This window comes from Emys orbicularis, chromosome 1 (genome assembly GCF_028017835.1).
Source record: "Emys orbicularis isolate rEmyOrb1 chromosome 1, rEmyOrb1.hap1, whole genome shotgun sequence".
NCBI lineage: Eukaryota > Metazoa > Chordata > Testudines > Emydidae > Emys > Emys orbicularis.
This window is the reverse complement of record NC_088683.1, coordinates 1,984,324-2,011,533: the sequence shown is the minus strand read 5'-3', so window position 1 is coordinate 2,011,533 and position 27,210 is coordinate 1,984,324. Positions and strand designations below refer to the sequence as shown.

Here is a 27,210-nt window from a genome sequence, read left to right as displayed (position 1 = left end):
AGGATACCTGGTGGCAGAATCTACCACCACTAAGATATACCTGTTCCCTGTCCGGGTGGGACGCTGCATAGGGCCCACGATGTCCATCGCTACCCTTAGGAATGCCTCCTGTATCACAGGCAAGGGACGGAGAGGAACTTTTGGGGGCCCTACAGGCCTATTCCTCGCCTGGCACAATACACAACACCTGCAATAATCTTTTATGTCATTTTGTATTCCTCGCCAGTAGAAATTCTTCTTCAGCCTGCCATAGGTTCTTTGTACCCCCAAGTGATCAGCAAAGGGACTATCATGCACTAGCTGCATTAAGTCCCCACGACATTGGCTAGGTACAACCAACTGTTTAAAGGGCTGCCCAGGGCTTTTGGTTTTTTCCCACAGGAGCCTCCCTATATAACTTCCCACCCTCTTCACAAAACTTCTCCCCATTCTCCCTCCCTGGGGTTCCCTCTAGGACATACTTCCTTATGCTTTCTAGAGTGGGGTCAGTCTTTAGCTCAGCTGCAAAATTCTGGCAGCTAGCAACTGGGACAGCGACCTCAGTCCCAGACAACATTTCCCCTGCCCTTGGCCCTGAGGGCATGCTGTCCTCCTTGGGCATAGGGAGCACGTCCCAGCCCCTCCCCTATCTGAGAGCGGAATGCTGCTTTCTGACCCAAGGAAATTGATATGCACCAGGGCTTCAACCCCTCCCTTGGTAGTCCAACAGACCCTTTGTTCTTGCCTAGGCCAGTGTCCTTTGTTCCTGTGAGGCTGGGCTGGGTTTGAGTCATAGAATATCAGGGTTGGAAGGGACCTCAGGAGGTCATCTAGTCCAACCCCCTGCTCAAAGCAGGACCAATCCCCAGACAGATTTTTGCCCCAGATCCCTAAATGGCCCCCTCGAGGATTGAACTCACAACCCTGGGTTTAGCAGGCCAATGCTCAAACCACTGAGCTATCCCTCCCCATTTGTCCCATACATGCCCTGATGAGGTGTGAACTGCCCCTCTGCTCTTGGAGAGTTTTTGACTAGGCTTGCTTTAAGCCATGAGGACACATTTTCAAACTCATAAATATATACATGAAATTACAACCCATAACATCACTGTAACAACAATGCTCAGTGCATCATGAGCCTTCCGAAGACACCCGACATGACAAACTTTGCATTGGACACCACACAATCATTTTATAAGGATGGACATGGGGGTGTAGGGTGTTCTCATGAGGTACAGAATGTCACAGAGGGGCAGAGCGGAGCGGGATGAACAGGCCGTGTCTCAGGGGTACTGATCCCCCATGTCTTTACCAGAAGGCCAGGGCCCTCCTTATTCCTCATTTGTTCCCTTTCCTCCCCTGTGAAGCGCTGGCTCTGGGGTGCTGAGGCTGGGGCCCGGTGACACATGGAACTGTCCATGCCAGAGTCAGGAACACGAGAAAGGAGACATGCACTGAGCTGAATGCTGGAGGGAAAGTTTATTATCACGTCACTGTGCTGAGATTGCTGAGAATAGCAGAACGTGGGTGTGACAGGGAGAGAAGGGGGCAGAGCAGAGCAGGAGTGACACAGCGTAACACAGCGATGCTTTGTAGAAGGGACTTTGCAGCCGGGGACACAGGATCTGGTCTCCCAGGGGAGCCGGAGGGACCCGATTCACTCACAGCCCAGGTGTTGGGAGACCCCAGGTGCAGGCAACCTGCCTCCCTTAGGCTTTGCGCTTACAAATGAAAGAGAATTTGGTGTCACAGGGATAATCATGCCATTTCGGAAAACCTAGAAAGAAAAACAGAAATGACCCCTGTGGTTGGGCAGGCTGGGCCATACAGGGACCCCTACCCCACCCCATTCTCTGCCCCTCAGAGAAGATCCCAGCTCCTGTGCATGGGACCCAAGGAAGAGGAGGGTGGGATAGAGACCTAAGCGCCCCAGCTTAGGCGTAGTTTGGCTTCTAAGTTTGTGGAGGGAGGGAGCTCCTGTCAGGCCAACGTCCCTGTGCATGGGGGAGCGGGGAAGGATTTCTTGCCTGCCCACAGTGGCACCATTTCAGATTTTGGGGGGACGGGCAACTTTAACTGAAAATGCTAGGGTTTTTTGTTTTGTTTTTTTGGCAGATAACTTAGAAATTATCTGACAGGAGCATTGTATCTAAATCCTATATCAAGAAAGAAAATGTAATAAACATTAGACCCACTCAGCTCTAATACTAACACATTCTGACCTCTTGTGGCAAGTTAGGTTTAAGATTGTAATGTCTATTCTTACTCAGATACTCTTCCTAATGTCCAAAGGGACCATTGTGATCATCTAGTCTGACCTCCTGCACACCGCAGGCCACAGATCTTCACCCACCCACTCCTGTAATAGACCTCTAACCTCTGGGTGAGTTACTGAAGTGCTCAAATCATGGTTTAATGACTTCAAGTTACAGAGAATTCACCATTTACACTAGTTTAAACCTGCCGGTGACCCGTGCCCCATGCTGCAGAAGAACGTGAAAACCCCCACAGTCTCTACCAATCTGACCCAGGGGAAAATTCCTTCCTGACCCCAAATATGGTGATCAGTTAGACCCTGAGCATGTGGGCAGGACCTACCAGGCAAACACCTGGGAAAGAATTCTCTGTAGTAATGCAGAGCCCTTCGCTTCTAGTGTCCTGTCTCTGGCCGTTGGGGATTTTTGCTACAGGCAGCCACTGTTCGGCCACACACCATTGCAGGCAGTCCTGTCACACCACCCCCTCCATAAACTTATCAAGCTCAGTCTAGAAGCCAGTTAGGTTTTTTCCCCCCACTGCTCCTCTTGGAGGCTGCTCCAGAACTTCACTCCTCTGATGGTTAGAAACCTTCACTTAATTTCAAGCCTAAACTTGTTGATGACCAGTTTATATCCATTTGTTCTTGGGTCCACACTGGTGCTTAACTTAAATAACTCCTCTCCCTCCCTGGTATTTATCCCTGTGATGTGTTTATAGAGAGCGCTCGTCTCTCCCCTCAGCCTTCTTTTGGTTAGGCTAAACAAGCCGAGCTCTTTGAATCTCCTCCCATAAGGAAGGTTTTCCATTCCTCAGATCATAGGCGCTGACTTGTTTTTGCCGTTGGGTGCTTTTGAAGAGGTTTGTATGTTTGGGGGGGGGATCACTCTGCCAGTTTTGGGAGGCTATTTTCAGCATACTTATACATTTCTTTCATATTCTAGTTATTGAATCTGCCTATCATTGGTATCTTTACTATTTTAATAATGATAAAATTGTTATGAATGACATAATTACATTATCATGAATTTCAGTATATTAAAATCAGTGCAATCACCTACAAGCTGTGTTCACTAATGACCCAGTTTAAAGACATTAGTCTTTAATGTCCAGTTTACAAGATCATCCAGATCTTCTTATATGATATTCCAGTCCTCCTCCGTATTGGCAATACCCCCAACATTGTGTTATCGACAAATGTTATTAGCACACTCCCATTTTTTGTGCCAAAGTCAGTAATAAAAACATTAAAATACATTTTAAAAATGTTAAATAAGATTGGTACCAGGACCAATCCCTAAGGAACTTCTCTAATAACCTCCCTCCAGCCTGACAGTTCACCTTTCAGTATGACCCACTGTAGGCTCCCCTTTCACCAGTTCCTTATCCACCTTTCCGTTCTCAGATTAATCCCCATCTTCTCCAATTTAACTGATAATTTCTCGTGTGGAACTGTATCCACTAACTGCCTAACTGACATCGAGGTAGAGTAGATCTATTATATTTCCTTTGTCTAAAAAATCAGTTATCTTCTCAAAGAAAGATATTAGTAACATTGTTACCACCCCTTGAATACAGCAATTGAAACCATTGTAGAAAAACCTACAGTTATTCTCTATCATTTAGGCTACTGACTTTCTCAGTTCACCAAGCTTGGAACAGATCATTTAACTTTAGGAAACATCCTAACAGCCCTTTCTTATCTTAATCCCCTGTGAATCCCCCTGTTTAGGACCAAAATTCTGACTCCCTGCCTCAGGGGCACAAGCTGGGAGCAGCAGAACTGTCTCCTCCACACACTCACTCTGCCTGCTCCTCCCAAAACTCCACCCATGAACCCCAGATTGGGGCAGCCCCATCCTGCAAAGAGAGGCCGAGGCTCAGTGTGAAAAGGGAGACGCCTGGTCCATGTGCTACTGCTCCTACCTCCCCCACCCCACGTGCCCCCCACCCCAGCCAGAGGGCCGAGGAGAGAGCGAGAGCCCTGCCCCGGGACTGGGGGCACCCGCTCAGGAACTGAGCTGCTGCCTCCCTCCCTGCTGAGTGAGCTGCCCACAGCCAGGCCCCCTCCATGCCCTGCCCACCTGGGTCTGGCTACACCCATGGGAACATCTGTCCCAGGCAGGGCTCAGCCGCCGTGCAGAGGGGATGTGTCCCTGCCCCAGGAGTCAGTGTTACCGGCCTGCTGTGCGCGGAGCAGCACGTTCCTCCCTCAGACCCCATTACCCCTCTGCTCTGGGGGTGTCTGTGCCCGTGCCTGGGGGCTGCCCCGGCAGTAGTATTCCTGCTTAGTCAGCCCAGAGAGCGCCCAGGGAATGACAGTCCTGGGGCTGGGCTGGGTGGGCTCAGCCCCTCAGCAGCACCCCAGGGCCAGCAGGGAGCTCCGCGGGGGGTATAGGCCAGTCTCAGTGCCCCGTTCCCTTGGGTGAGGGTTTCTGCTGCTGTTTGACTCTATCCCCGTCCAGTGACTGCAGCCCTGGCTGTGCCCATCTGCCGGCATCAGGCCTGACGGACACTGAGCCTGTAACTCAAGACTGTATCATGATGCACATGTACCAGGGGCTCCGTTAAGGTTACATGGGCAGAATAACCTGGCACTTCCTCAACGTGGGGACCTTCATTTCCCTTTAACATAGTTGTTGGGTGTAATTTGCAAATAGTTTATAAAATTAACAAATAATTGATGTTTTAGTTAAAGGTTAATTGACTACTACAAGCCCAGTGGGTAATTGGTGGCTTGTTACTGTTGCGTGTCACTGTCTAACACACCTGGCTAGGGCTGGATCAGGCTGGTCCCAGTGATAAATGTAGGGTTGCCAACTTTCTAATCGCACAAAACCGAACACCCCTTCCCCACCCCATCCCCAAGGTCCAACCCTGCCCCTGCCCCACCCCTTCTCTTAGTCCCTACCCTGTCTCCTGCTCTCCCCCACCCTCATTCAATTTCATGGGGCTGGGGCAGGGGGTTGGGGTGTAGGAGGGGGTGAGGTCTCCATCTGGGGGTGCAGGCTCTGGGGTAGGGCCAGAAATGTGGGGTTCAGTGTACAGGAGGGGGCTCTGGGCAGGGGAGTGGAGTGAGGGAGGGGGTGAAAGCTCTGGCTGGGTGTGTGAGCTCTGGGGTGGGGCCGAGGATGAGGGGTTTGGGGTGCAGGAGGGGACTCCGGGCTGGGGCAGGGGGTTGGGTGCAGGAGGGGATGCAGGGTGTGGGCTCTGAGAGGGAGTTTGGGTGCAGGACGGAGTTCTGATCTGGGGCAGGGGGTTGGGGTGCGGGAGCAGGTCCAGGGTGCGGGCTCCGGGTGGGTGGCACTTACCTCAGGCGGCTCCAGGTTGGCAGTGCAGCGGGGCTAAGTCAGGTTCCCTCCTGCCCTGCCCTGGCTCCACACGGCTCCCGGAAGCAGTCGGCATGCCCGGCCCCTAGGCGGAGGTGCGGCCAGGTGGCTCTGCGTGGTGCGTGATGCCCACGCCCACAGGCACTGCACTCGCAGCTCCCATTGGCTGGGGTTCCCATCCAATGGGAGCTGCAGAGCTGGTTCTGGGGGCGGGGGAAGCATGTGGAGCTTCCCTAATCACAGCTGTGCCTAGGAGCTGGACATGCCGGCCGGTTCTGGGAGCCGCGCAGAGCCAGGGAGCCTGCCTTAGCCCCGCTGCACTGCCAACCAGACTTATAATGGCCCAGGGTCACCAGGGTCACTTTTCGACCTGCTGTTCCAGTCGAAAACCGGATGCCTGGCAACCCAAGATAAATGGAATTGGTCTGAGAGCCCCGGCACTGCCCCTTGCTCCCCACAGCCACTGGCACTGCAGGCCCCACACAGATACAGCCCCCAATGATCAGGGCCAGGCAGGGGATTTGTTGTGAATTTCACCCCCGCCTGTTCACAGCCTGTCTGCAAAGCGACCCCTCGTTATCCACCAACACTGGCTAGTCGCTGTTGCTGGCTGGGCCGTTCAGAACTTCTTTCCCTCCCTGCTGGTACCGTGAATGCCGAATCACTTACACCACCTCCTGCAGGTTCTGCTCCCTGGCTGGAACTTTTCCTAATGATCCCCTCCCAGGGCCAGTTTCCACGGGAACAGTCATTCCTGTTCATTGTGTGAACGTTCCGAGACTGGGCAGCACTTTCACAAGCAGCCGGCGTGTGTGTGAATGTTGTGAGCTACACGACCCCCCGAGGGGGCCAAATGCAGCTCCCGTCCCCACATCATTGTGTGGATCAGTGTTTGCACAGTTCAGCCTGATCGACACCCTGGTGCAGTGGAGTAGGGGTGCAACAGCGACTCAGAGCCATCAACCTTTAACAGCTCAGCAGAGTCCCCATCTGTCTGTGTGTGTGTGTGTGTGTGTGTGTGTATCTCTCCTGCCTGTCACTGGAGCAGACATGTAAACTGACACTGGGGATCTGGTAAGTAGGAGTTTTACCAGGTCAGACAAGGGGGTCTCTCCTGACTGCCCTCCCAGCATGGGGCAGGGAAGAGAGAGGAGCAAGGATCTGCACTCCAGAGCGCGCTGGGGCCAGCCCGGATCGTATCTCAGGACTTGTGTGGTCAGAGGGCTGCCAGGGTGGTAGGTCCATGGGGGTCTGAGCCGCCTGCTTACCTGTATCGTAAAATAACACTGTGCAGTGCTCGTCTCCTGTCAGATTATTGGGTTGCCCCTTATCCCAAGCTCTGAAGTTGAATGAAGAATCATCTGACCATCTCCAGGTTTGGTCCTGCAGAGACAAAGGAGAGCAGAGACCCTGTAAAACCCAAGATTACACAGCTAGAGATGTGCCCCGGAGCCGAGGGGCCATGGGCAGGGCACGGGCAGAGGCTGCCCAGTGACACTGGAGACACTGATCATTGCTGTGAAATGTCAGCACTGACAACCAGGGCTACATTTACTGGCAGCTGAAGTTACACCAGGACCAGCCCAAGCCTTCGGAAGCATGAAAACAGCAAGTGAAGGGAAAGTCTCCAGCACCCCCTGCCCCTGCCATCCACACATCGCCGAGGGGAGCGCACCCCGACCTGCCCTCAGGTTCCACGTCCATCTCCAGCCCAGCCCGACAGGCAGCACCTGCAGCGTCATCCCACGCGCTGTCCCGCAGCCCCACGCTGCTGCCCCCGTTCTCTCTCGTGTGCACAGACCCAGGCGACGACGCTCCCAAAGCCCATCCACAGGGGAGTTACTCTGCTCCCCGCTGCAGAGATCACGGCGGTAGGTCTGGGGGACGGGGGCGCTGGATGAAGCTGGGGTTCGTACTGTCGGGGATCAGGGGCTGCAGCAGAATTATTCACCTGGCAACCCAGCCAGTGCAGCCAGCCGGCCGCAGGCCACGCGCCTGACTGCACCCCCTGCCTGGGCCGGAAGGGCAGCTGGCCGGCTCTTAGCCCAGCAGCTCTCTGGCTGCTCAGTGTGTTCATGCCACGGCCACGATCCTACCTGTGCTGCTGCTCCTCGCCGGGCTCCTGTCCTGCTCCAGCCCTGCTCCTCCTCCTGCTCCTGCTTGTTTCCCAGCCTTGCTCCTGCTCAGTCCTGGCTGCCTCAGCTTGCTCCTGCTCCCGGCTTCCTTACCCCGACCCTGGGCTCCGGCTCTGACCCTCGATGTGCCTCCTGGGTCCCCTCCTGGCTCTGACCCTCGGCTTGGCTATTAATTCCTGACTCCAGCTCTGACCCTTGTATTGGATCCGCTTCCTGCTCCTGCTCCGACCATTAAGCCTGACTGCCCACAGCCCCGCCTCTATCGTGTGTTCCCTTGGGCTGTTTGCTGGGGAGGGAAGCAGACGCCGTATGTGCCTGGAGTGGGCTGCCAGCACCTCAGCCGATGGGAAGGAGCCGGGAATGTTGGCGACAATCCCCTTGTTCTGTCTGTGTGTTCAGGGACTCGGGTGGGTCCTGATCCCCCCCTTCCCTGTCCCTGAAGGGAGTTCTGGATTATTAATTCCCCAGGGTTTTGTACGGGGCCGTGTCCCTCGGTGGGCAGCTCCTCAGTGGGCAGGTGCAGGGGGATCTGCCTAGGGGCAGAGGCTGACGCTGCCCCAGGCTGAGTTGACCCCCCGAGGGGTGAAAGGCTGCAACGTGGCCCAGGAGGTCTCTGTCGCTGGCATTTTATCACGGTGAGAAGTGAGGAGGCCAAGAGCAGTCGGGCGTGTTTAGCAAGTGACGACAGTCTGTCGGCTGGAGGGAGCCTTGTGCAGGAGTCTGCGCCGTCACTGCCCCCCGAAACACCAGCCTCTCCCGCGCTCTGGGGCCAGACAGGAGCGGCTGCAGCAGGGTGCGTCTGTGCTGCCCAGCAGTGCTGCCCACGGAGCTTCCCCCGTCTCCCATCGGTCCCACCGGCGGCATTGCTCTCCGGCTGCCGGCCGGCCAGCAGGGCCAGCAGCACCCACCACGTGCGCCCAGCCCCGAGCGCTCAGAAACGTCCCGTTCAGCCTCGGCAGCTGGGTGTGAGGATTAACAAGCAGGGGTTGGCCATGACCTGGCTCAGGGACAAGCAGTGGCACAGCGAGCCCGGAGCAGCAGAGAAGCTGGATGCAGGGGAACCCACCGAGGAACAGCGTGCAGCACCAGCAGCACCAGTAGCAGGAGCCGGGGAGCAGCGTGTGGGGCAGGCTGTGACTGTCAGACACTGCAGCCGGGGGCAGCTCTGTGCAGGGTTTATGGAGGAGCAGCGGCTGGGCAGGGCCCCAGGGAGAGACACTGACTGAGCCTGGCCTGGAAAGCAGCCTGCATAGGCACAGACTCTGTGGGTGCTCCGGGGCGGGGGCGGGGGCAGGGCTTGGCAACGCATAAGGGGGCACTTCCCCAGATGCTCGGGAGTGGAAGGGGCCGAACCAGCCCCTCCCAGCCACTAGCTCACTGCTCTGCTGCATGGCGGGCTGGCAGATGCCTGAGAGAGCCTGGCTGGGGAGGCGGCTTCTGCTCCCCCTCTGGGCTCAGGTGCCGGGGACAGGGAGTGAGTGAGCCGGAGCTCCCCCACCCCAAACCTCACATTTCCGCCTCACTCACTCCCTGGCAGCCGAGCCGAGCAGGGAGCAGAAGCCGCCTCCCCATCCAGGCTGTGTCAGGCAGCTGCCAGCGACCATGGGGTGCCGATGTTAGAAGTGGCTCCCTCCTGCTCCCCACCCGGGCTCCTTACCTTCAGGGAGGGCAGCAGAATTTGCTGGGGTTGGAGGCAGGTGCAGGGGGAGGACAGAGCCTCCCTCCCCAGGAAAGGTGGGGTGGGGAGAGTGCGGTGGCCCCGGGCTTGACGCAGGGGAGGGTTGGCTGGGAGGGAGATGTGACCTTCCCTTTAGATCATCCCCCCACCCCAGTTTGGGGAGGCACCAGTCATCTAAGGGGCGCCCTTGGGGGAGGGGGAAGAATGGGATGGGAAGAGGTGGAACAGGGGCAGGAAGTGGTAGGGTGGGAGAGCGGGACTGGGGACAGGGCCTTGGACTGAGCAGGGGTCGAGCACCCCCCGGGAAATCAGGAAGTTGGTGCCTATGCCAGGCTGTTTGCTGGACTAGAGACTGGACTGGAGAGCCCCTACCCCCCAGCCCCCACCCCCGCCCTGACTCGCCACTGGAATGAACCGCGGTTGCCCACTTTGAGCTGTAAGTGATTAAGCCTCTGTAGCTCGGGGTTATCTGCAACCTCCCTGTTCCCGCCAGCCCCAGTCACTGCCCTTTCCTGAGCCTGTGTCGGGTGGGTATCAGGACCCACTGGGGCTTCCCCTACAGGCGTGGAGCTGAAGCGCCTCTGGCCAGGTGACCCCCCCCCCACTAAGCCCACCCCGAGGACGAATACACACAGAGCGACAGCACTCCCAGGGCTCTGCTGCCCTCGCATTGGTCGCTCTGCCCGTGGGGCTGCCCCTTTCCCCGAGCCCTCGTCTAGATGTCTCGTCTGTGTGGGGCGGGGCTGACTCTCGTGCCGGGCGTGTACGGTGTGAGCACAATGGGCCGGTGTGGTGGGTCCCTGGGCACTAGTGTAACAAATGTGAATATTAATACCAGCAGTTTATACTCTGCACCGGGCGCTGGGGATCGACCCTGTAACTGAAAACACAGGCGGTCACAGCCCCTTTTCACCCCGTTCCCATGGAAATCCTGCTCTAGTGGCACCCCCGCCCCAAACAACAACCTCACTGAGCAGAGACACAGAGCCCAGGGGCCTGGGGAGGGGCTGCCAGAGGCAGAGCGGGCATCGGGTACTCACATGCTGAGGGTCTGAGAGTCCGATCCAGACGGGATTGTTCTTTGTGGGGTCCCCCTTGATGTAATGGGCCAGCTTATTATTTTCTTCGGCACTGTGAATGGAGGCGAGATGGGCCCCAGGCCAATGCTGCTGGCACTCAGCCTGGGAGAAGAAAAAACAAAGCTAGTTACCCCCCACCCCCCACTGCAGGAGCAGCAGGCGCGAGTCCAGCACTGTTCTGGGGCCCCTGGGCAGCAAGGGCTGTGAGGGGACAGGACCCCATCTTGGCGCCTCTCCCCTCCCCAGGACCAATGGGAGGAGCAGGTAGAGACGCCTCCCTCTCTCCATCCCCCTTTACCTTCCCGGCCCCCACCCCACTCGGCACAGACACAGCCACCCTGTGCCCTGCTGGCGTCACCGAATCCCTCCCGCGCCAGCTCCTGGGCTCTGCTCTGAGCACTGGCCTGCCCTGGGCTCTGTACTAAACAAGAAAGTAAAAGAAGCAGTGAGAGGCAAAAAGGCATCATTTAAAATGTGGAAGTTAAATCCAGTTTTTTAATGTACATCAGAAGCAGGAAGACTGGTAAACAACCAGTGGGGCCACTGGACGATCGAGATGCTAAAGGAGCACACAAGGACAATAAGGCCATTGCAGAGAAGCTAAATTAATTCTGTGCATCAGTCTTCACGGCTGAGGATGTGAGGGAGATTCCCAAACCTGAGCCGTTCTTTTATGTGACAAATCTGAGGAACTGTCCCAAATTAAGGTATCATTAGAAGAGGTTTTGGAACAAATTGATAAATTAAACAATAAGTCACCAGGACCAGATGGTATCAACCCAAGAGTTCTGAAGGAACTCAAATGTAAAATTGAAGATCTACTAACTATGGTATGTAAATCAGCTTCTGTACCAGATGATTGGAGGATACCTAAAGTGATCACAATTTTTAAAAAAAAACTCCAGAGGCGATCCTTGGAATTACAGGCCAGTAAGCCTAACTTCAGTACTGGGCAAACTGGTTGAAAGTATAGTAAAGAAAAAATTGCCAGACACATATAGATGAACATAATTTGTTGGGGAAGAGTCAACATGGTTTCTGTAAAGGGAAATCATGCCTCACCAATCTACTAGAATTCTTTGAGGGGGTCAACATGATACCAGTCAGCTCTGTGTTCCTGGGGAACCAAGGCGCAATATCCAGCCTGTCTGACTTATGAAAGACCTTCCCCTCCCCAGCCTCTGCTTGAACCAAAACCGATCAGAGAAAAGACTTGCAGAGAGCAGTGAAGGGCGTTGGGAGACACACCTAGACCCCTCCTGACAAGGGTCACAAGATTAAGGCAACTCCCCTAGCCTCATCTGCATCAACGATGGGACTGTGAGGCATCTCCATTAGCGTACAGAATGGAGAACAGAGATTCCAAGGCAAGAACCGAACAGAACTCGGGGACCAGAGAAGCAGGGAAGCATTGCATCATGGGGGAATCTCTGCTCCAGATATTAATGAATCCACTCCTGCACACACCCAGCTCACCAGTTATCAGACCAATTCTAGGAATGAATCCTTGATTGGGATCCAAAATACTGAAGAAGCCTAATTGCATTGTGAGCTCCCTGGAAGGAACCCCACCCATAGCCAAGCGTGATCAGTTCCTCTTGTCTAATCTAAAGAAAACCCTTGAGTCATCTGCTTACCTATAAACAAATCTAGTGTTCTCCCTTGAACCATTGTTGTTTCTCTACAAAAACCCCTACCTATGTTCAAGTAAGTGTTCTGATGCATGGATACAACTCTGCATCAGTTCCATTGGGACTTCATCGTCTCCTGACTGATCATGCTGGGGGCTCTGCCTGTCTCCAGCACTCAGGACCCTGATCCACCAACACCCGGGAACTCCGACCAGTTCAAGCTTCATGGAATGGTGAGATCCCAGTTCTCTCTCTCTCTCTCTCTCTCTCTCTTCTTTTCTATGTCAGGTATTATCCTTTAATAATGTATGTTATGTTGGTTTAGCCTCTTCTTGTGTAGTTATCACTATTATTCAATAAATAACTTTTATGGTTAAGCTGGTTGCTTCCCTCTCTCTTGTTGAACTTTACTCTTTTGTGTTTTTAGCTTCCCCATTTACTCTGCAGCAACATTTCTTTTACCTAAGCTAAAGATCCCTGCAGCACCCAAAAATACTGTGGGGTTTGCTCATCAAGTGGGTTACTACCAGTACAATTGTAATGTGAAAGTGGGGATAGGGAAGTGCGGAACCTGTGGCATATAAGGGGTCAGCTTGAAAGTGCTGATTGACACGGTCTGCTCAGACTTGCTCTGTCAATGTGTGTGTGTGTGTGTGTGTGTGTGTGTGTGTGTGTTCATCCAGTTTTGGGGAACCTAGATCCTGCAGGATAGCTCCATTGGGAGATGACTTGCAGAAGGGAGGAGTAGGGCTCCATATGAAAACACAAGTGACACAAGCAATACATTAATAGAATTACAAAACATTCCCCCCCCCCATAGGAGTAACCCTAATAAATAAGCATACCCCAAAGTAACAGGCAAATCTGGTAACAAACTAGCATGTGGACAAGGGTAATCCAGTGGGTCTAGTGTACTTAGATATTTAGAATGCCTTTGACAAGGTCCCTCACCAAAGGCTCTTAAGCAAAGTAAGCTGTCATGGGGGAAGAAGGAAGGTCCTCTCATGGATCAGTAACTGGTTAAAAGACAGGAAACAAAGGGTAGGAATAAATAGTCAGTTTTCAAAATGGAAAGAGGTAAGTAGTAGTGTCCCCCAGGGGTCTGTACTGGGACCAGTACTGTTCAACATATTCATTAATGATCTGGAAAAAGGAGTAAAGAGTGAGATGGCAAAATTTGCAGACGATAAAAAACTACTCAATATAGTTAAGTCCAAAGCAGGCTGTAAAGAGTTAGAAAGGGATCTCACAAAACTGGGTGACTGGACAAGAAAATGGCAGATGAAATTCAATGTGGATAAATATCAAGAAATGAGCATTGGAAAACATAATCCCAACTACACATATAAAATGATGGGGTCTAAATTATCTGTTACCACTCAAGAAAGATCTTGGAGTCATTGTGGATAGTTCTCTGAAAACACTCACTAAATGTGCAGCGGCAGACAAAAAAGTGAACAGAATGTTGGGCATCATTAAGAAAGGGATAGATAATAAGATAGAAAATATCATATTGCCTCTATATAAATCCATGGTATACCCACATCTTGAATACTGCATGCAGATGTGATTGCCCCTCCTCAAAAAAGATATATTGGAACTGGAAAAGGTACAGAGAATGGCAACAAAAATGGTGAGGTGTATGGAACAGTTTTCATATGAGAAGAGACTAATAAGACTGGGACTTTTCAGCTTGGAAAAGAGACGAGTAAAGGGGGATATGATTGAGGTCTATGAAATCATGACTGGTGTGCAGAAAATAAATAAGGAAGTGTTATTTTCTCCTTATGACAAAAGAACTAGGGGGTCATGAAATTAAATTAATAGGCGGCAGGTTTAAAACAAAAAAAAGGAAGTATTTCTTCACACAACACACAGTCAACCCATGGAACACTTTGCCAGAGTGTGTTGTGAAGGCCAAGACTATAAGAGGGTTCATAAAAGAACTAGATAAATTCATGGAGGATAGGTCCATCAATGACTAATAGCCAGGATGGGCATGGATGTTGTCCCTAGTCTCTGTTTGCCAGAAGCTGGGAATGGGTGACAGGGGATGGAATCATTCCATAATTGACCTGCAGCGACTTCCTGGCCAAATGCCAGCCAGCAATGGGGATCGAACCAGAGACCTTCAGCACAGCCCTGCCATCGGAGCTAAGGGCTCTGCTTTGGTAACACCGAGTAAGGGGCAGGCCCTTCCTGAGCCGGCTGCTGGAGGGAGCCATGACCCCACCTGGGCCCGGACCGTCCCTGTTAGACACAGCGCATGACAAGCGCGTTGGGTCCAGAGGAGATCGTGCCCCACTGGGGGCTACGTTTACATTGTATTCTGCTCCCCAGCCTGGCCAGGGCAGGTTGTTCCCTCACAGCCTGTTCCCAGGGCTCTGTCTGGGGCAGTGTGAAATGTGTCAGCCCTGGGCTCCCACCTAGAGTTGCCAGGCATCCAGTTTTTTTACCAGAATGCCTGGTTGGAAAGGGACCCTGGTGGCTCCGGTCGACACCGCCAACTAGGCCGTTAAAAGTCCAGTCGCCGGCACAATGGGGGCCCAGGGCTAAGGCAGGCTCTCTACCTTCCTTGACTCCATGCGGCTCCTGGAAGCAGCCACCAGGTCCCTGCAGCCCCCTAGGCACATGGGCAGCCAGGGAGGCTCCATGCGCTGCCCCCACCCTGAGTGCCGGTTCTGCAGCTTCCATTGGCTAGGAACCGCAACCAATGAGAGCTGCGGGGCAGCAGCTACGGATGCCAAGGAAGAACACCAGGCCTCCCTGGCCACCCATATGTGTAGGGGCCACAGGGACCTGGCAGCCACTTTCTGGGAGCTGCAGTAAGCGCTGCTGGGACCCCATACCCCAAACCCTCTCCCACACCCCAATCCCCTGTCCCAGCCCAAAGTCTCCTCCTACACCCAATCTCCTTCTTGGATCCCACTCCCTTCCCACACCCCAACCCCGTGTCCAGCTCAGAGCCCCCTTCTGCACCCCAAACCTCTCATCCCCAGCCCCACCCCAGAACCACCCCACCTGCCAGAGCCATGACGAACCCCATTTGACGTTATTGGCAAACTGTGACCGTATAGATCATTGTTGCAACCACTGTTACATATTTGCAGCAACTATTGTACAAAGGTTGTCGTCTGAGGTGTCTATAAGAAGGTTATGATTTGCAGGTTATGATTATGCTATCTGTGTGCATTTATCCATTTTGTAGTTGAAATTATGAATATTGGCTATGTACTTGTAACTCAATGTGTTTAATTCAGAGTAGCATTAGTGAAGCATTTGGTCAGCTTCTTGAGAAACGAATTTGCAGATTAAGTGCCCAATCAAGAAACACTTAACTGAAAATGGACCTTGGGAGACTCCAATCCAGATGAGAAGCCTTCCTGGGGATGTTCAAGGTAGCATGTGAGCAATGGCTGCCACCTGAAAACTAAGTCATGCGTGGACATGTGACTTGCCCATGTGACCCCCAAACTCCATCTTGCTGCTGTGACTTTCCACAGTAAGAACAAAGGGGTCCTTCCACAGGGCAGAGGATATAAAAGGCCCTGGAAACCCCTCCATCTTGTCTTCAATCCTGCTTCTGACTTCTGGAGGAACCTTGCTACAAACTGAAATTCTGAACAAAGGCCTGAATGACCCATCCCAGCTGGGGATGTATTCCAGAGACTTGATTTGAACCTGCAGTTTATTCCATCTCTGCTACGAGCCTGAACCAAGAACTTTGCCATTACTGTATGTAATTAATTACTTTGACCAATTTTAACTCTCATCTGTATGTGACATTATGAGTGTAATATAATATCTCATTGAAAGGTGACAGGGCCAGAAAGAGTTAATTAACTCACAGACTGACCTGACCCATGGTGGAACTTTAGAGACTGGTTAGAAAGATCTGTAAACGAACAGAGCTTTGAAATGCAAGTCTGCATTGTTAGAGGTAGAAGAGTAGATGTTTGCTCAGGTCTTGTAATGTAAGCAAACAAGTCTTGTCTATTGCTGTGGCTTTGATTCAAAGATCAAAAAAGGAGTATTAATACTTAGGAAGACACTTACGTGAAATAGTATTATTGTCTCTATGTCTCTTTGAAGGTTGTGGTAACCTGTATCTGAACTGTTTAATGGATAAATTATCCTGTGCTAATTGCCAGGATGTTTGGGAGAAGGAAAGTTAAGCCTATTGTTTTCTCAGGCCAAAAGGCTACTGGAAATGTATAAAAACCCTGGGACACGATCCTTCCTCATCTCAGATCTGCTTTGGGTTTCAAGAGGGAGAAACCTTAAGCCATAAGGACTGAGATCCCCAGTCACTGACTGGAGTCACCCTGAATATGGACATTGGACTATAACCTATGGACTATTTCTAAAAGGACTTTTGGCAACTACAAGCTCACCTCTGCTATGTACCTGAACCTCAAGAATTGAATTCAAGTCTGTATTTATATTGATCTTTTAACCAACACTATCTCTTTTCTTTTAAAATAAATTTTAGTTTAGTTAACAAGAATTGACTATAGCGTGTATTTTGGGTAAGATCTATGTTATAATTGGACCTCGGTGTGTGGCTGATCCTTTGGGATTGGAAGAACCTTTACTTTTATATGATGAAATAAGATGTTCAGTAATCATCATCATATTCGATGTGTGTCTGGATGGAGGCCTGTGGCTGGGTACTTTAAGGGAACAGCATTGTTTTGACTTCTGAGTAACCAGCGAGGTAATGCAGAGGCTGTTTTGGGCTGGTTGGTAAATCTAAGTATTGGAATATCCACCAGCTTTTGGGGTTTGTCTGCCCAGTTCTGTTTGCAGTTCACCCTGATTGAGTGACCTCAGCTGGCTCCGAGGGGCAGCATCGTCATAGTGGCGTAGTCGTGCAAGGATCCACAGAACCCATGCTACTCATCCATGTGGGCACAAATGATACTGCGCAGTGTGACACTGAGCGGATCAAGAGTGACTATAGGGCTCTGGGAGTACGGGTGAAGGAGTTTGGAGTGCAGGTGGTATTCTCTTCGATTCTTCCTGTCAAAGGTAGGGGCCCGGGCAGAGACAGATGCATCATGGAGGTGAATGCCTGGCTGCAAAGATGGTGTCGCCAGGAGGGCTTTGGCTTCCTAGACCATGGGATGCTATTTGAGGAAGGACTGCTAGGCAGAGATGGCGTTCACCTTTCGAGGAAGGGAAAGACCCTATTTGGACACAGACTGGCTAACCTAGTGAGGAGGGCTTTAAACTAGGTTCGATGGGGACAGGTGAGCAAAGCCCGCAGGTAAGTGGGGAACATGGAGACCTGGGAGATGGGTCGGAAATGAGAGGGAGTGTGGGCTATATTGGCAGAGAGAAAGGAGGGTCAGGACAAAACTGGGAGGAAAGATCAAACCAGTATCTTAGATGCCTATATACAAATGCGAGAAGTATGGGTAATAAGCAGGAAGAACTGGAAGTGCTAATAAATAAATACAACTATGACATTGTTGGCATCACTGAAACTTGGTGGGATAATACACATGATTGGAATGTTGGTGTGGATGGATACAGCTTGCTCAGGAAGGATAGACAGGGGGAAAAGGGAGGAGGTGTTGCCTTATATATTAAAAATGTACACACTTGGACTGAGGTAGAGATGGACATAGGAGATGGAAGTGTTGAGAGTCTCTGGGTTAGGCTAAAAGGGGTAAAAAACAAGGGTGATGTCATGCTAGGAGTCTACTACAGGCCACCTAACCAGGTGGAAGAGGTGGATGAGGCTTTTTTTAAACAACTAACAAAATCATCCAAAGCCCAAGATTTGGTGGTGATGGGGGACTTCAACTATCCGGATATATGTTGGGAAAATAACACAGCGGGGCACAGACTATCCAACAAATTATTGGACTGCATTGCAGACAACTTTTTATTTCAGAAGGTTGAAAAAGCTACTAGGGGGGAAGCTATTCTAGACTTGATTTTAACAAATAGGGAGGAACTCGTTGAGAATTTGAAAGTAGAAGGCAGCTTGGGTGAAAGTGATCATGAAATCATAGAGTTTGCAATTCTAAGGAAGGGTAGAAGGGAGAACAGCAAAATAGAGACAATGGATTTCAGGAAGGCGGATTTTGGTAAGCTCAGAGAGCTGATAGGTAAGGTCCCATGGGAATCAAGACTGAGGGGAAAAACAACTGAGGAGAGTTGGCAGTTTTTCAAAGGGACACTATTAAGGGCCCAAAAGCAAGCTATTCCGCTGGTTAGGAAAGATAGAAAATGTGGCAAAAGACCACCTTGGCTTAACCACGAGATCTTGCATGATCTAAAAAATAAAAAGGAGTCATACAAAAAATGGAAACTAGGACAGATTACAAAGGATGAATATAGGCAAACAACACAGGAATGCAGGGGCTAGATTAGAAAGGCAAAGGCACAAAATGAGCTCAAACTAGCTACGGGAATAAAGGGGAACAAGAAGACTTTTTATCAATACATTAGAAGCAAGAGGAAGACCAAAGACAGGGTAGGCCCACTGCTTAGTGAAGAGGGAGAAACAGTAACAGGAAACTTGGAAATGGCAGAGATCTTTAATGACTTCTTTGTTTCGGTCTTAACCGAGAAGTCTGAAGGAATGCCTAACATAGTGAATGCTAATGGGAAGGGGGTAGGTTTAGCAGATAAAATAAAAAAAGAACAAGTTAAAAATCACTTAGAAAAGTTAGATGCCTGCAAGTCACCAGGGCCTGATGAAATGCATCCTAGAATACTCAAGGAGCTAATAGAGGAGGTATCTGAGCCTCTAGCTATTATCTTTGGAAAATCATGGGAGACGGGAGAGATTCCAGAAGACTGGAAAAGGGCAAATATAGTGCCCATCTATAAAAAGGGAAATAAAAACAACCCAGGAAACTACAGACCAGTTAGTTTAACTTCTGTGCCAGGGAAGATAATGGAGCAAGTAATTAAGGAAAGCATCTGCAAACACTTGGAAGGTGGTAAGGTGATAGGGAACAGCCAGCATGGATTTGTAAAGAACAAATCATGTCAAACCAATCTGATAGCTTTCTTTGATAGGATAACGAGTCTTGTGGATAAGGGAGAAGCTGTGGATGTGGTATACCTAGACTTTAGTAAGGCATTTGATACGGTCTCGCATGATATTCTTATCAACAAACTAGGCAAATACAATTTAGATGGGGCTACTATAAGGTGGGTGCATAACTGGCTGGATAACCGTACTCAGAGAGTTGTTATTAATGGTTCCCAATCCTGCTGGAAAGGCATAACGAGTGGGGTTCCGCAGGGGTCTGTTTTGGGACCGGCTCTGTTCAATATCTTCATTAACGACTTAGGTATTGGCATAGAAAGTACGCTTATTAAGTTTGCGGATGATACCAAACTGGGAGGGATTGCAACTGCTTTGGAGGACAGGGTCATAATTCAAAATGATCTGGACAAATTGGAGAAATGGTCTGAGTTAAACAGGATGAAGTTTAACAAAGACAAATGCAAAGTGCTCCACTTAGGAAGAAAAAATCAGTTTCACACATACAGAATGGGAAGAGACTGTCTAGGAAGGAGTACGGCAGAAAGGGATCTAGGGGTTATAGTGGACCACAAGCTAAATATGAGTCAACAGTGTGATGCTGTTGCAAAAAAAGCAAACATGATTCTGGGATGTATTAACAGGTGTGTTGTGAGCAAGACACGAGAAGTCATTCTTCCGCTCTACTCTGCTCTGGTTAGGCCTCAGCTGGAGTATTGTGTCCATTTCTGGGCACCGCATTTCAAGAAAGATGTGGAGAAATTGGAAAGGGTCCAGAGAAGAGCAACAAGAATGATTAAAGGCCTTGAGAACATGACCTATGAAGGAAGGCTGAAAGAATTGGGTTTGTTTAGTTTGGAAAAGAGAAGACTGAGAGGGGACATGATAGCAGTTTTCAGGTATCTAAAAGGGTGTCCTAAGGAGGAGGGAGAAAACTTGTTCACCTTAGCCTCTGAGGATAGAACAAGAAGCAATGGGCTTAAACTGCAGCAAGGGAGGTCTAGGTTGGACATTAGGAAAAAGTTCCTAACTGTCAGGGTGGTTAAACACTGGAATAAATTGCCTAGGGAGGTTGTGGAATCTCCATCTCTGGAGATATTTAAGAGTAGGTTAGATAAATGTCTATCAGGGATGGTCTAGACAGTATTTGGTCCTGCCATGCGGGCAGGGGACTGGACTCGATGACCTCTCGAGGTCCCTTCCAGTCCTAGAATCTATGAATCTATGAATCTATAACCAGGTCAATTAAGCTTTGGGTCAGAACCCCACGCTATCCAAATCTGAATTTTGGGATTGAGAGTTTGGTTAGTTAAAGAGTAGTTGCAATGCATGAGCAAAGAGCATATGAGGGCCTTGACAAAAAAGCCCTGAAAGATTTGTGTTCAGAAAAGGGGATAAGCTTTAGAAAGAAAGCTACAAATCAAGAACTGAGAGATCTGTTAATGGCCAGTGATCAGAAGGCAGGAGCACAGCCCTTACCTGATACTACCGATGAGCAGAAGCAATGAAACTGCAAGCCCTGAGAGAGAGCCTGCAGTTGGAACATGAACAAAAACTGGCAGAAATTCAAATGAGAGAGAAGCAAGCCTTGGCCAAGCTAGAGAAAGAAGCCAAAAAAAGGAATGCTCAATTTGAAAGAGAGCTGCTAAAAGAGAAGAAAGAGCTCGTAGGGGGCATCTGGAGCTGCTGGCTGCTGAGGAAAAAGCTCACCAAATGCAAAAGGAGACTCACCAGATGCAACAGGAGATGGGCAAAGTCAAAAAAGCAAGGGAAGAACAGCAGAAATTGTATCCTCTTGAAAGTCCAGTTTAAAACGATGTTGGTATGTTGTGTAACTCTGAGCAGTGATCTGGGTGTAACCAAACGTACCCCAACACTGCCACCTTTTATATAAATGCTGTTACTTGTTACTATGAGTTCAGTAGAAGGTGACTCCATAAATTGTGCCAATGCTATGTATGAAAGTGGTAATGGAAAATTCACAGAGAGTGTAAAAGTTAATGATAAAAGCTGTTTAGGGCAAATTATGGCTTCTAACATCACTCTTGTTAAAGCAGATCTTGTCAAAGAGGAAGATTATTTACCAAATCCGAGTGTGAATGTTGTAGTCCTCTATGAGTTTACTGTACGTGTGCCTTTAGCCAGAATCCACCTTGAATGGAATAGTGCTAAGCATGAAGTTATAGCTGGTGTAAGGAAGTTATTGCCCAAGGATCTTTTGATTGGGGAAGATATTAAAGCTTTGTTCAGTCTAGGTAACCAGTCACAGGAAAGGAATGAGCTTAAACCGGTGTCTGTTATGGGCATTGATTTGCCTGTGGAGGGTTTCTCCAAATGTTTGTCTGAGGAAAAGAGCTGTCTGTCTGTGAATGAAGTTTCTGAATATCTGTCTAATGTCTCAGAAGTGAATCTGGAATTAGATCAAGCGCGGAAAGATCTCATTGGTCAAGAAAGTATTTCTCAGGAGCAGATTGAAGTGGATGGTCAGGTTAAAGCCCTAGCTGAGGAAGGAAAGGGCAGGTTTTTGACCGGTGGTGAATTATGGGCAAGTACAGCTTGTAAAAGTGAACCTGAAAAGGGTAACTGTGATTTGCTGGCAGTAGCTCAGTGTAGTGAGAAGAGCAGCAGTTTATCTGTTGGGAGTGGCAATGTGCCTGGTAAGGCAAGTTTGGATGGGCTCAGGCAGCCTTGTGAGCTGATGGCTTTGTCTAGTCAGCAGTTTGGGAAGGCAGGGAGAGTGGAAGATGAGTGTCCCTATCCCTTACCTGTTACCTGTGTGGAGAATTGTGACAGTGAAGGAAATGTGCCTGTGTCTGTCAGGGGTATTGACTTGCCTATGGAGGAAGCTACCTTGGTCTCCAAGCAGTTGTCTATGAACAGCCCTGTGCGCTGGGACAAGGGAAATGAAATCTCAAGCTGTGTGTCTGGTGAAGGAGAATGTGTCTCCTGCTCTTCTTTGTCTGTGGAGCAGACAGAAGGTGCCTTTCAGCCTGTGATGGTTGAGAATAGTGCAGTTGTCTCCGAGTTGGTTTTGGATTCAACTAAAGCCCAGGAAGGGAATGGTCCTAAGTTTGTGTCTGCTGGGGAGAATGACACTGTAACTAGGTTGCATCCAGTCTTAGCAAAATCCCAGAGTCCAGACAATTCTGGTGCTTGTATTTTGCCTGTTGCTAATGTGTGATTGAAAAAGGGTGTAGCAACTCTGTCTAATCAGGGTGATATCCTAGCCAGGGCACAAGGAGAGCATAAAGATAATTTGATTGTTACCTTGTGACAAAAAGAACAGGAGTACTTGTGGCACCTTAGAGACTAACAAATTTATTTGAGCATAAGCTACTACCTAATGACAGTTTGACAACTTGTAGCAAGAAGGAAAAGGGAAGGACAGGGGTTAAAGTAACTTACAGGACTTACCCGTATGGCCGGAGTCCTGAGCGGGGGCGTGGCCTCAACCGGAAGATTTAAATCACCCGGGGGCTCCCAGCTGCAGAGGTGGCTGGGAGCCCCCGGGGCAAATTAAAGGGCATGGGACTCCGGCCACCGCAGAGCTCCGGGCCCTTTAAATCCCCGCCGCAGCTCCGGCAGCTGGACCGTTCCAGCTTACTTTCACCTCTGGGGAAGGAGAATGCTTCTAACCTTTTATCTAGTGAGTCTATGAGTTTGCCTGAAAGGGGATTGTGTAGAAATCCACCTGATGGGCCAAAGGGGATCCTGGATGTGAGTAAGACCCAGACAGAGTCTGTTGTTGCTCAGGAAAGTGTTCCTTTAGAGCAAGCCCTAAGTGAAGAGGGTAAGGGCAGAATTTCTGTGAGGGGGGAATTGTTGCTTAGAGAAGCTCCTGGGGAAAGGAATCCTCATGGTAAAGTGTGCACGCAGTTTGCTACAACTGAAGGGTGTGTAAAAGTGATTTAATCAAGGAAGTTTCAGTTCCTAACAGCCAGAAATTTTCTGTTGTGAATGGATCCACTGACTTTCCTTTCGAAAGATCCAGTGTGGGTAGCTTTGAGAAGGTCTCAGATGGAGTAAAAGCTGTTAAGAAAGTTGAGCAGCCCTATGACCAAGTGGCTGTGTGTGGCCAGCTTGTTGGGAAGACAATGGTGTTGGGACAGGAATATCTCCATGCTGATTCTGTGAGTGAGCAGTCTGTGCTTCAGGGTCTGAGGACAGATTTGATTACTGGTGCTTCAGAGCAGAACAGTTTTATGGCTAAATGCTTGAGGATGCAGGCGAGAGCAAGCAAACTCGCACCCTCAGACTCTTTGGATTTGTGTGGTATCTCTTTAAGACAAAGTCCAGCCTTGAAATTGATAGCAGCTGAAAATGTAAGTTCTAGTGTTTGTGTTGATGCAAATTACCTGACTGACTGAGAGAAGAAAGACTTGCTAATAGCTGTTAGCACAGGCAGCATCGTCACACTATATTTCTTTCTTTTATGAATAAACCTTTAGATTTTAGATTCTAAAGGATTGGCAACAGCATGATTTGTGGGTAACATCTGACTTGTATATTAACCTGGGTTTGGGGCTTGGTCCTTTGGGATCTGGAGAACCTTTTTTCTTTTACTGGGGTATTGGTAACGAGTACCCCATAACGAGTGGTACTGGTGGTGATACTGGGAAATTGGAGTGTCTAGGGAATTGCTTGTATGACTTACAGTTAGCCAGTGGCGTGAGACTGAAGTCCTCTCTGATTGGCTGGTTTGATGTGCCTTAGAGGTGTAGAACCACAAGCCTGGGGCTGTGTCTGCCCTGCTCTAAGCAATTTGTCCTGAATTGGTACTCTCCGTTGTGTCCCGCCAGAGGCAGCATCGTCACACCCCCGCACCTGAAACCCCTGCCCCAGCCCGGAGCTCTATCCTGCACCCCAAACCCCTCATCCCTGGACCTACCCCAGAGCCCACACCCCCGGACAGAGCCCGAATCCCCTCCCGCACTCCAAACCCTTTGATCCCAACCTGGAGCCCCCTCCTATACCCCAAACCCCCTGATGGAGTCCTCACAAATCCCTGTCCCCAAAGCCCCTGATCCAGCCCGGAGTTCTCGCCTGCAGCCCAAACCCCTCATTCCCAGAGCCCCCCCCCAGCCCATACCCCCCTGCCCCAGCCTGGCGCCTTCTCCCACATCCCAAATCCCTCCTCCCTGGGCCCACCCCAGGGCATGCACCCCCAGCCATAGCCCTCACCCCCCTCCCAGACCCCAACCCCTTGCCCCGTCCCAGTGAAAGTGAGTGAGGATGGGAGAGAGTGACCGACAAAGGAGAGATGGAGTGAGTTGGGGCGGAGCCTCAGAGAAGGGGTGGGGCAGGGGTGTGCACTTAGAAAGTTGGCAACCCTACCCCTGCCCCTCCCACCGTAGCGGATTCCCAGCCCAGCCCAGCTCACTTACTCTGATATTCACCCTAAACCGCCCCATCCCCCCAGCCTCCAGCTCCAGCCCAGCGCCCCTGAGCCCTGCTGCCCCCAGCCTCTCACCTCAGCCTCCGTCCAGTTTTTCTCTTGGTGGACATATCGATAGCAGTTGTCTTGGAAAGGTAGCGAACACCTGGGACAGGACACAGCCTGTACCCCTGCAGAGAGAGATGGTGCCGGGGGAAATGGTGGGGACAAGACACGGTGGTTAGAGGCTGTTTCAGAGGCAGAGCCATTGCTTTCAATTAGGAAAAATAACATCGAGCGCCCGTCTGGAGCTGTGTCTGGTGCTGGAGGAATAAACTGGGTTTGCCCAGACCCCACATTGTCAGAACGGGGCCCCTGGAAACCAGCTCTGAACAGGGATCCCAGGAGGGCAGGGCCTCTGGGTTTGAATGGGCCAGGGGCTCCTTCCCCATGGCTCCCTGGGGGAAGGAAGAACCCAGTGATAGACCATGGACTCCCATCCCCAGGGAAGGGGGAAAATATGGAGCTGCCAGCCACAGTGGCCCCCATTCAGCTGCAGCCCTCGGGCAGAGGGAATTCCTGCCACCCTGAGCGTCTCCCCCTCTCCCCTTGGGCCATGCAGGACAGTGGGAGCAGGGAAATTGGCAGGGGGCAGGAAGAGAACACCCAGGGCAAGGGGTGAATCTGGAGGAGAAATGGGGTTGGCACAGATTGTGACTAGAAAAGATCAGTAGCAGGGGCCCAGTTCTGTATGGAAGGATCTGGGGGGTTGTAGGAGGAGGGAAGGGGAGAGAAGTGCCCAGGCAGATGGAACATAAAGAGGGGGAATAGCAGGGATCTGTGGTGTTGGGGCGGAGGGGAGGGGAACACTGTGCAGGCACTGCCCTTCTCAGGGTTGGGGGCACAGAGAGACGGGGCGGAGCTGTATCCCAGCAGGGGGAGGGAATGGGACAGTCTGGAGGAGAAAGACAGTGTGCAGGAAATGGGGCAGCCGAACTGGGATCAGAGGCCGGATGCGGGAGAAGCTGGGGTTGGAACAGAGCCATGACCAGCCCTTGGAGAGGGACCCCCCCATGGGGACACGGCCAGCCAGTGGGAGGGGAATACAGGAGGGTGGGATGGGAGCCTGTAGCTGACGGGGGTTGAGTGCCCATTGCCCAGGGACTGGCCCCACCCAATCCTCATGGGACGAGCCAACCCTGGGGGGCATTTCACCCACCTTCTCTCACCTGGTCCCTGGGAAGGGGCTGCAGGGCCTGGGCTCTCCCCAGGGCAGTGACCCCCAGCAGCAGGACATGGGCAGTGGCTCTGGGAGTGACGAGGGAAATGAATTCACTTCCCAATCCCCACCATGGAAACCAGCACCCGGGGCTTCCAGCTCCGAGGGCCAGGTAGGGACTCACCTGACAGCGAGGGGTTAAAGATCAGGCAGCCGAGGAGGCAGAGGCTGAAGTAGGCGACTGGCCCCATCTTCTCGCTTCCCCTGGGGAGAAAACACATCAGGGAGATGGGGCCATGAGAACCTGAGATGCTTCCCCAGAGCAGCCCCCCATCTCCCATGGGGCATTTCACAGGGGGAGATGCTTCAGTGCTGGGCTGTTTTGCTGAAGGGCCTGGCTGGGCTGGAAGGTCCCCGAGAGGGATGCCATCCCCCAGCTCTGGGGCACCAAGCTCGGAGCCCATCTCCCTGATTCCGAAAGGCCCTTCCTCTTCCACCCCTTACTGAGCGGTGCCCCAGGGACAGAACTGGACACGCAGCATGGAGCCAGTTCCCAGCTACGCAGTGGCTGGGCTCTGCAAGCAGCATCTCCAGGGACTCCCCAAACCAGGGCTGCAGGTGGGGAGAAGGGGGGAGTCAGCAGGGAGGCCATGGTCATTCAAATGGGACCTGGATCTCAGGCAACAGGGTCCCCTTTGCAGAGCAAAGTGTTTCGCAGAAGGGGCATTTGCCATCTCCTGCTGTCCCTCTCTCAACCAGTGTTTGAGCTGGTAGCCACCTACATGGAACTTGGAGGGTGGGCACAGGTGGCGGGGGGGGAGAGTTTAGAAGAGGCACCAGTGCCACCAGGATGGAGGCCAGTCTGTGGGCACGTGGCTGGAATGTCAGCTGCAGGTGCAGTACCTCTGCAATCGTTCTCTGACTAGAGACCAGTTTAGTGTTAGAAACTTGGAGTCCTCTCGTGTTATCACCCAGCACCTGGTACATGAAACACCCACTGACCTCACCCCGGGGCCTTTCCCCACTAACAGGTGTTTCAATCACACTCATATTTCCAGCTCCAGGGAGATCGTGTTTCTGGAAAGCCAACACCATGTGGTTGGGACGGGGGCAAGGGTCAGGGTTATAGTTACTGCAGCCCATGGTGGGGGCTGGGACCCCTGTTGCACCATGACTGGGAGAAGGGGTCGAATGGAAGAGCCGCCCTGCACAGTGATGATCCAGCAAGGACTGGACACAGACTGGAGGCTGGGCCCAGCTCCCGGAGGGGCAGAGTGCTGGGCACAGCTCCACAGGGCGTTAGGGTGCCGCATGCAGGGCTGTGCTGGGTGGGAGGAAGGGGTGAGACAGAGATGGCCCCAGGGTCGGGGGACACACACGGGACAAGTTTGGCCACCCACCCCCGTAACAGATCAGCTTCTGCCAGCCACCCAGCGCAGGAGGAGAAAGAAGCTGGAGGAAGCCAGGGTCTCACCTGATTGTCTCGCTGGGTAGCTGCTCTGGTGCTAGGCCAGTCCAAGT

The 27,210-nt window shown here is 51.4% G+C and overlaps 1 protein-coding gene across 1 annotated transcript; it reads right to left on the bottom strand.

The window, feature by feature from the left end:
- Positions 1 to 1,688: 1,688 nt before the first annotated feature.
- On the bottom strand, positions 1,689 to 27,210 carry LOC135892967 (C-type lectin-like). Its single transcript, XM_065420753.1, has 6 exons — positions 27,164 to 27,210; positions 25,874 to 25,953; positions 24,567 to 24,661; positions 10,418 to 10,558; positions 6,833 to 6,947; positions 1,689 to 1,756 (listed from the first exon to the last, which is right to left on the bottom strand). The coding sequence occupies exons 2-6, from the start codon at positions 25,938 to 25,940 to the stop codon at positions 1,689 to 1,691; spliced, it is 486 nt and encodes a 161-aa protein (XP_065276825.1). The 5' UTR covers positions 25,941 to 25,953; positions 27,164 to 27,210.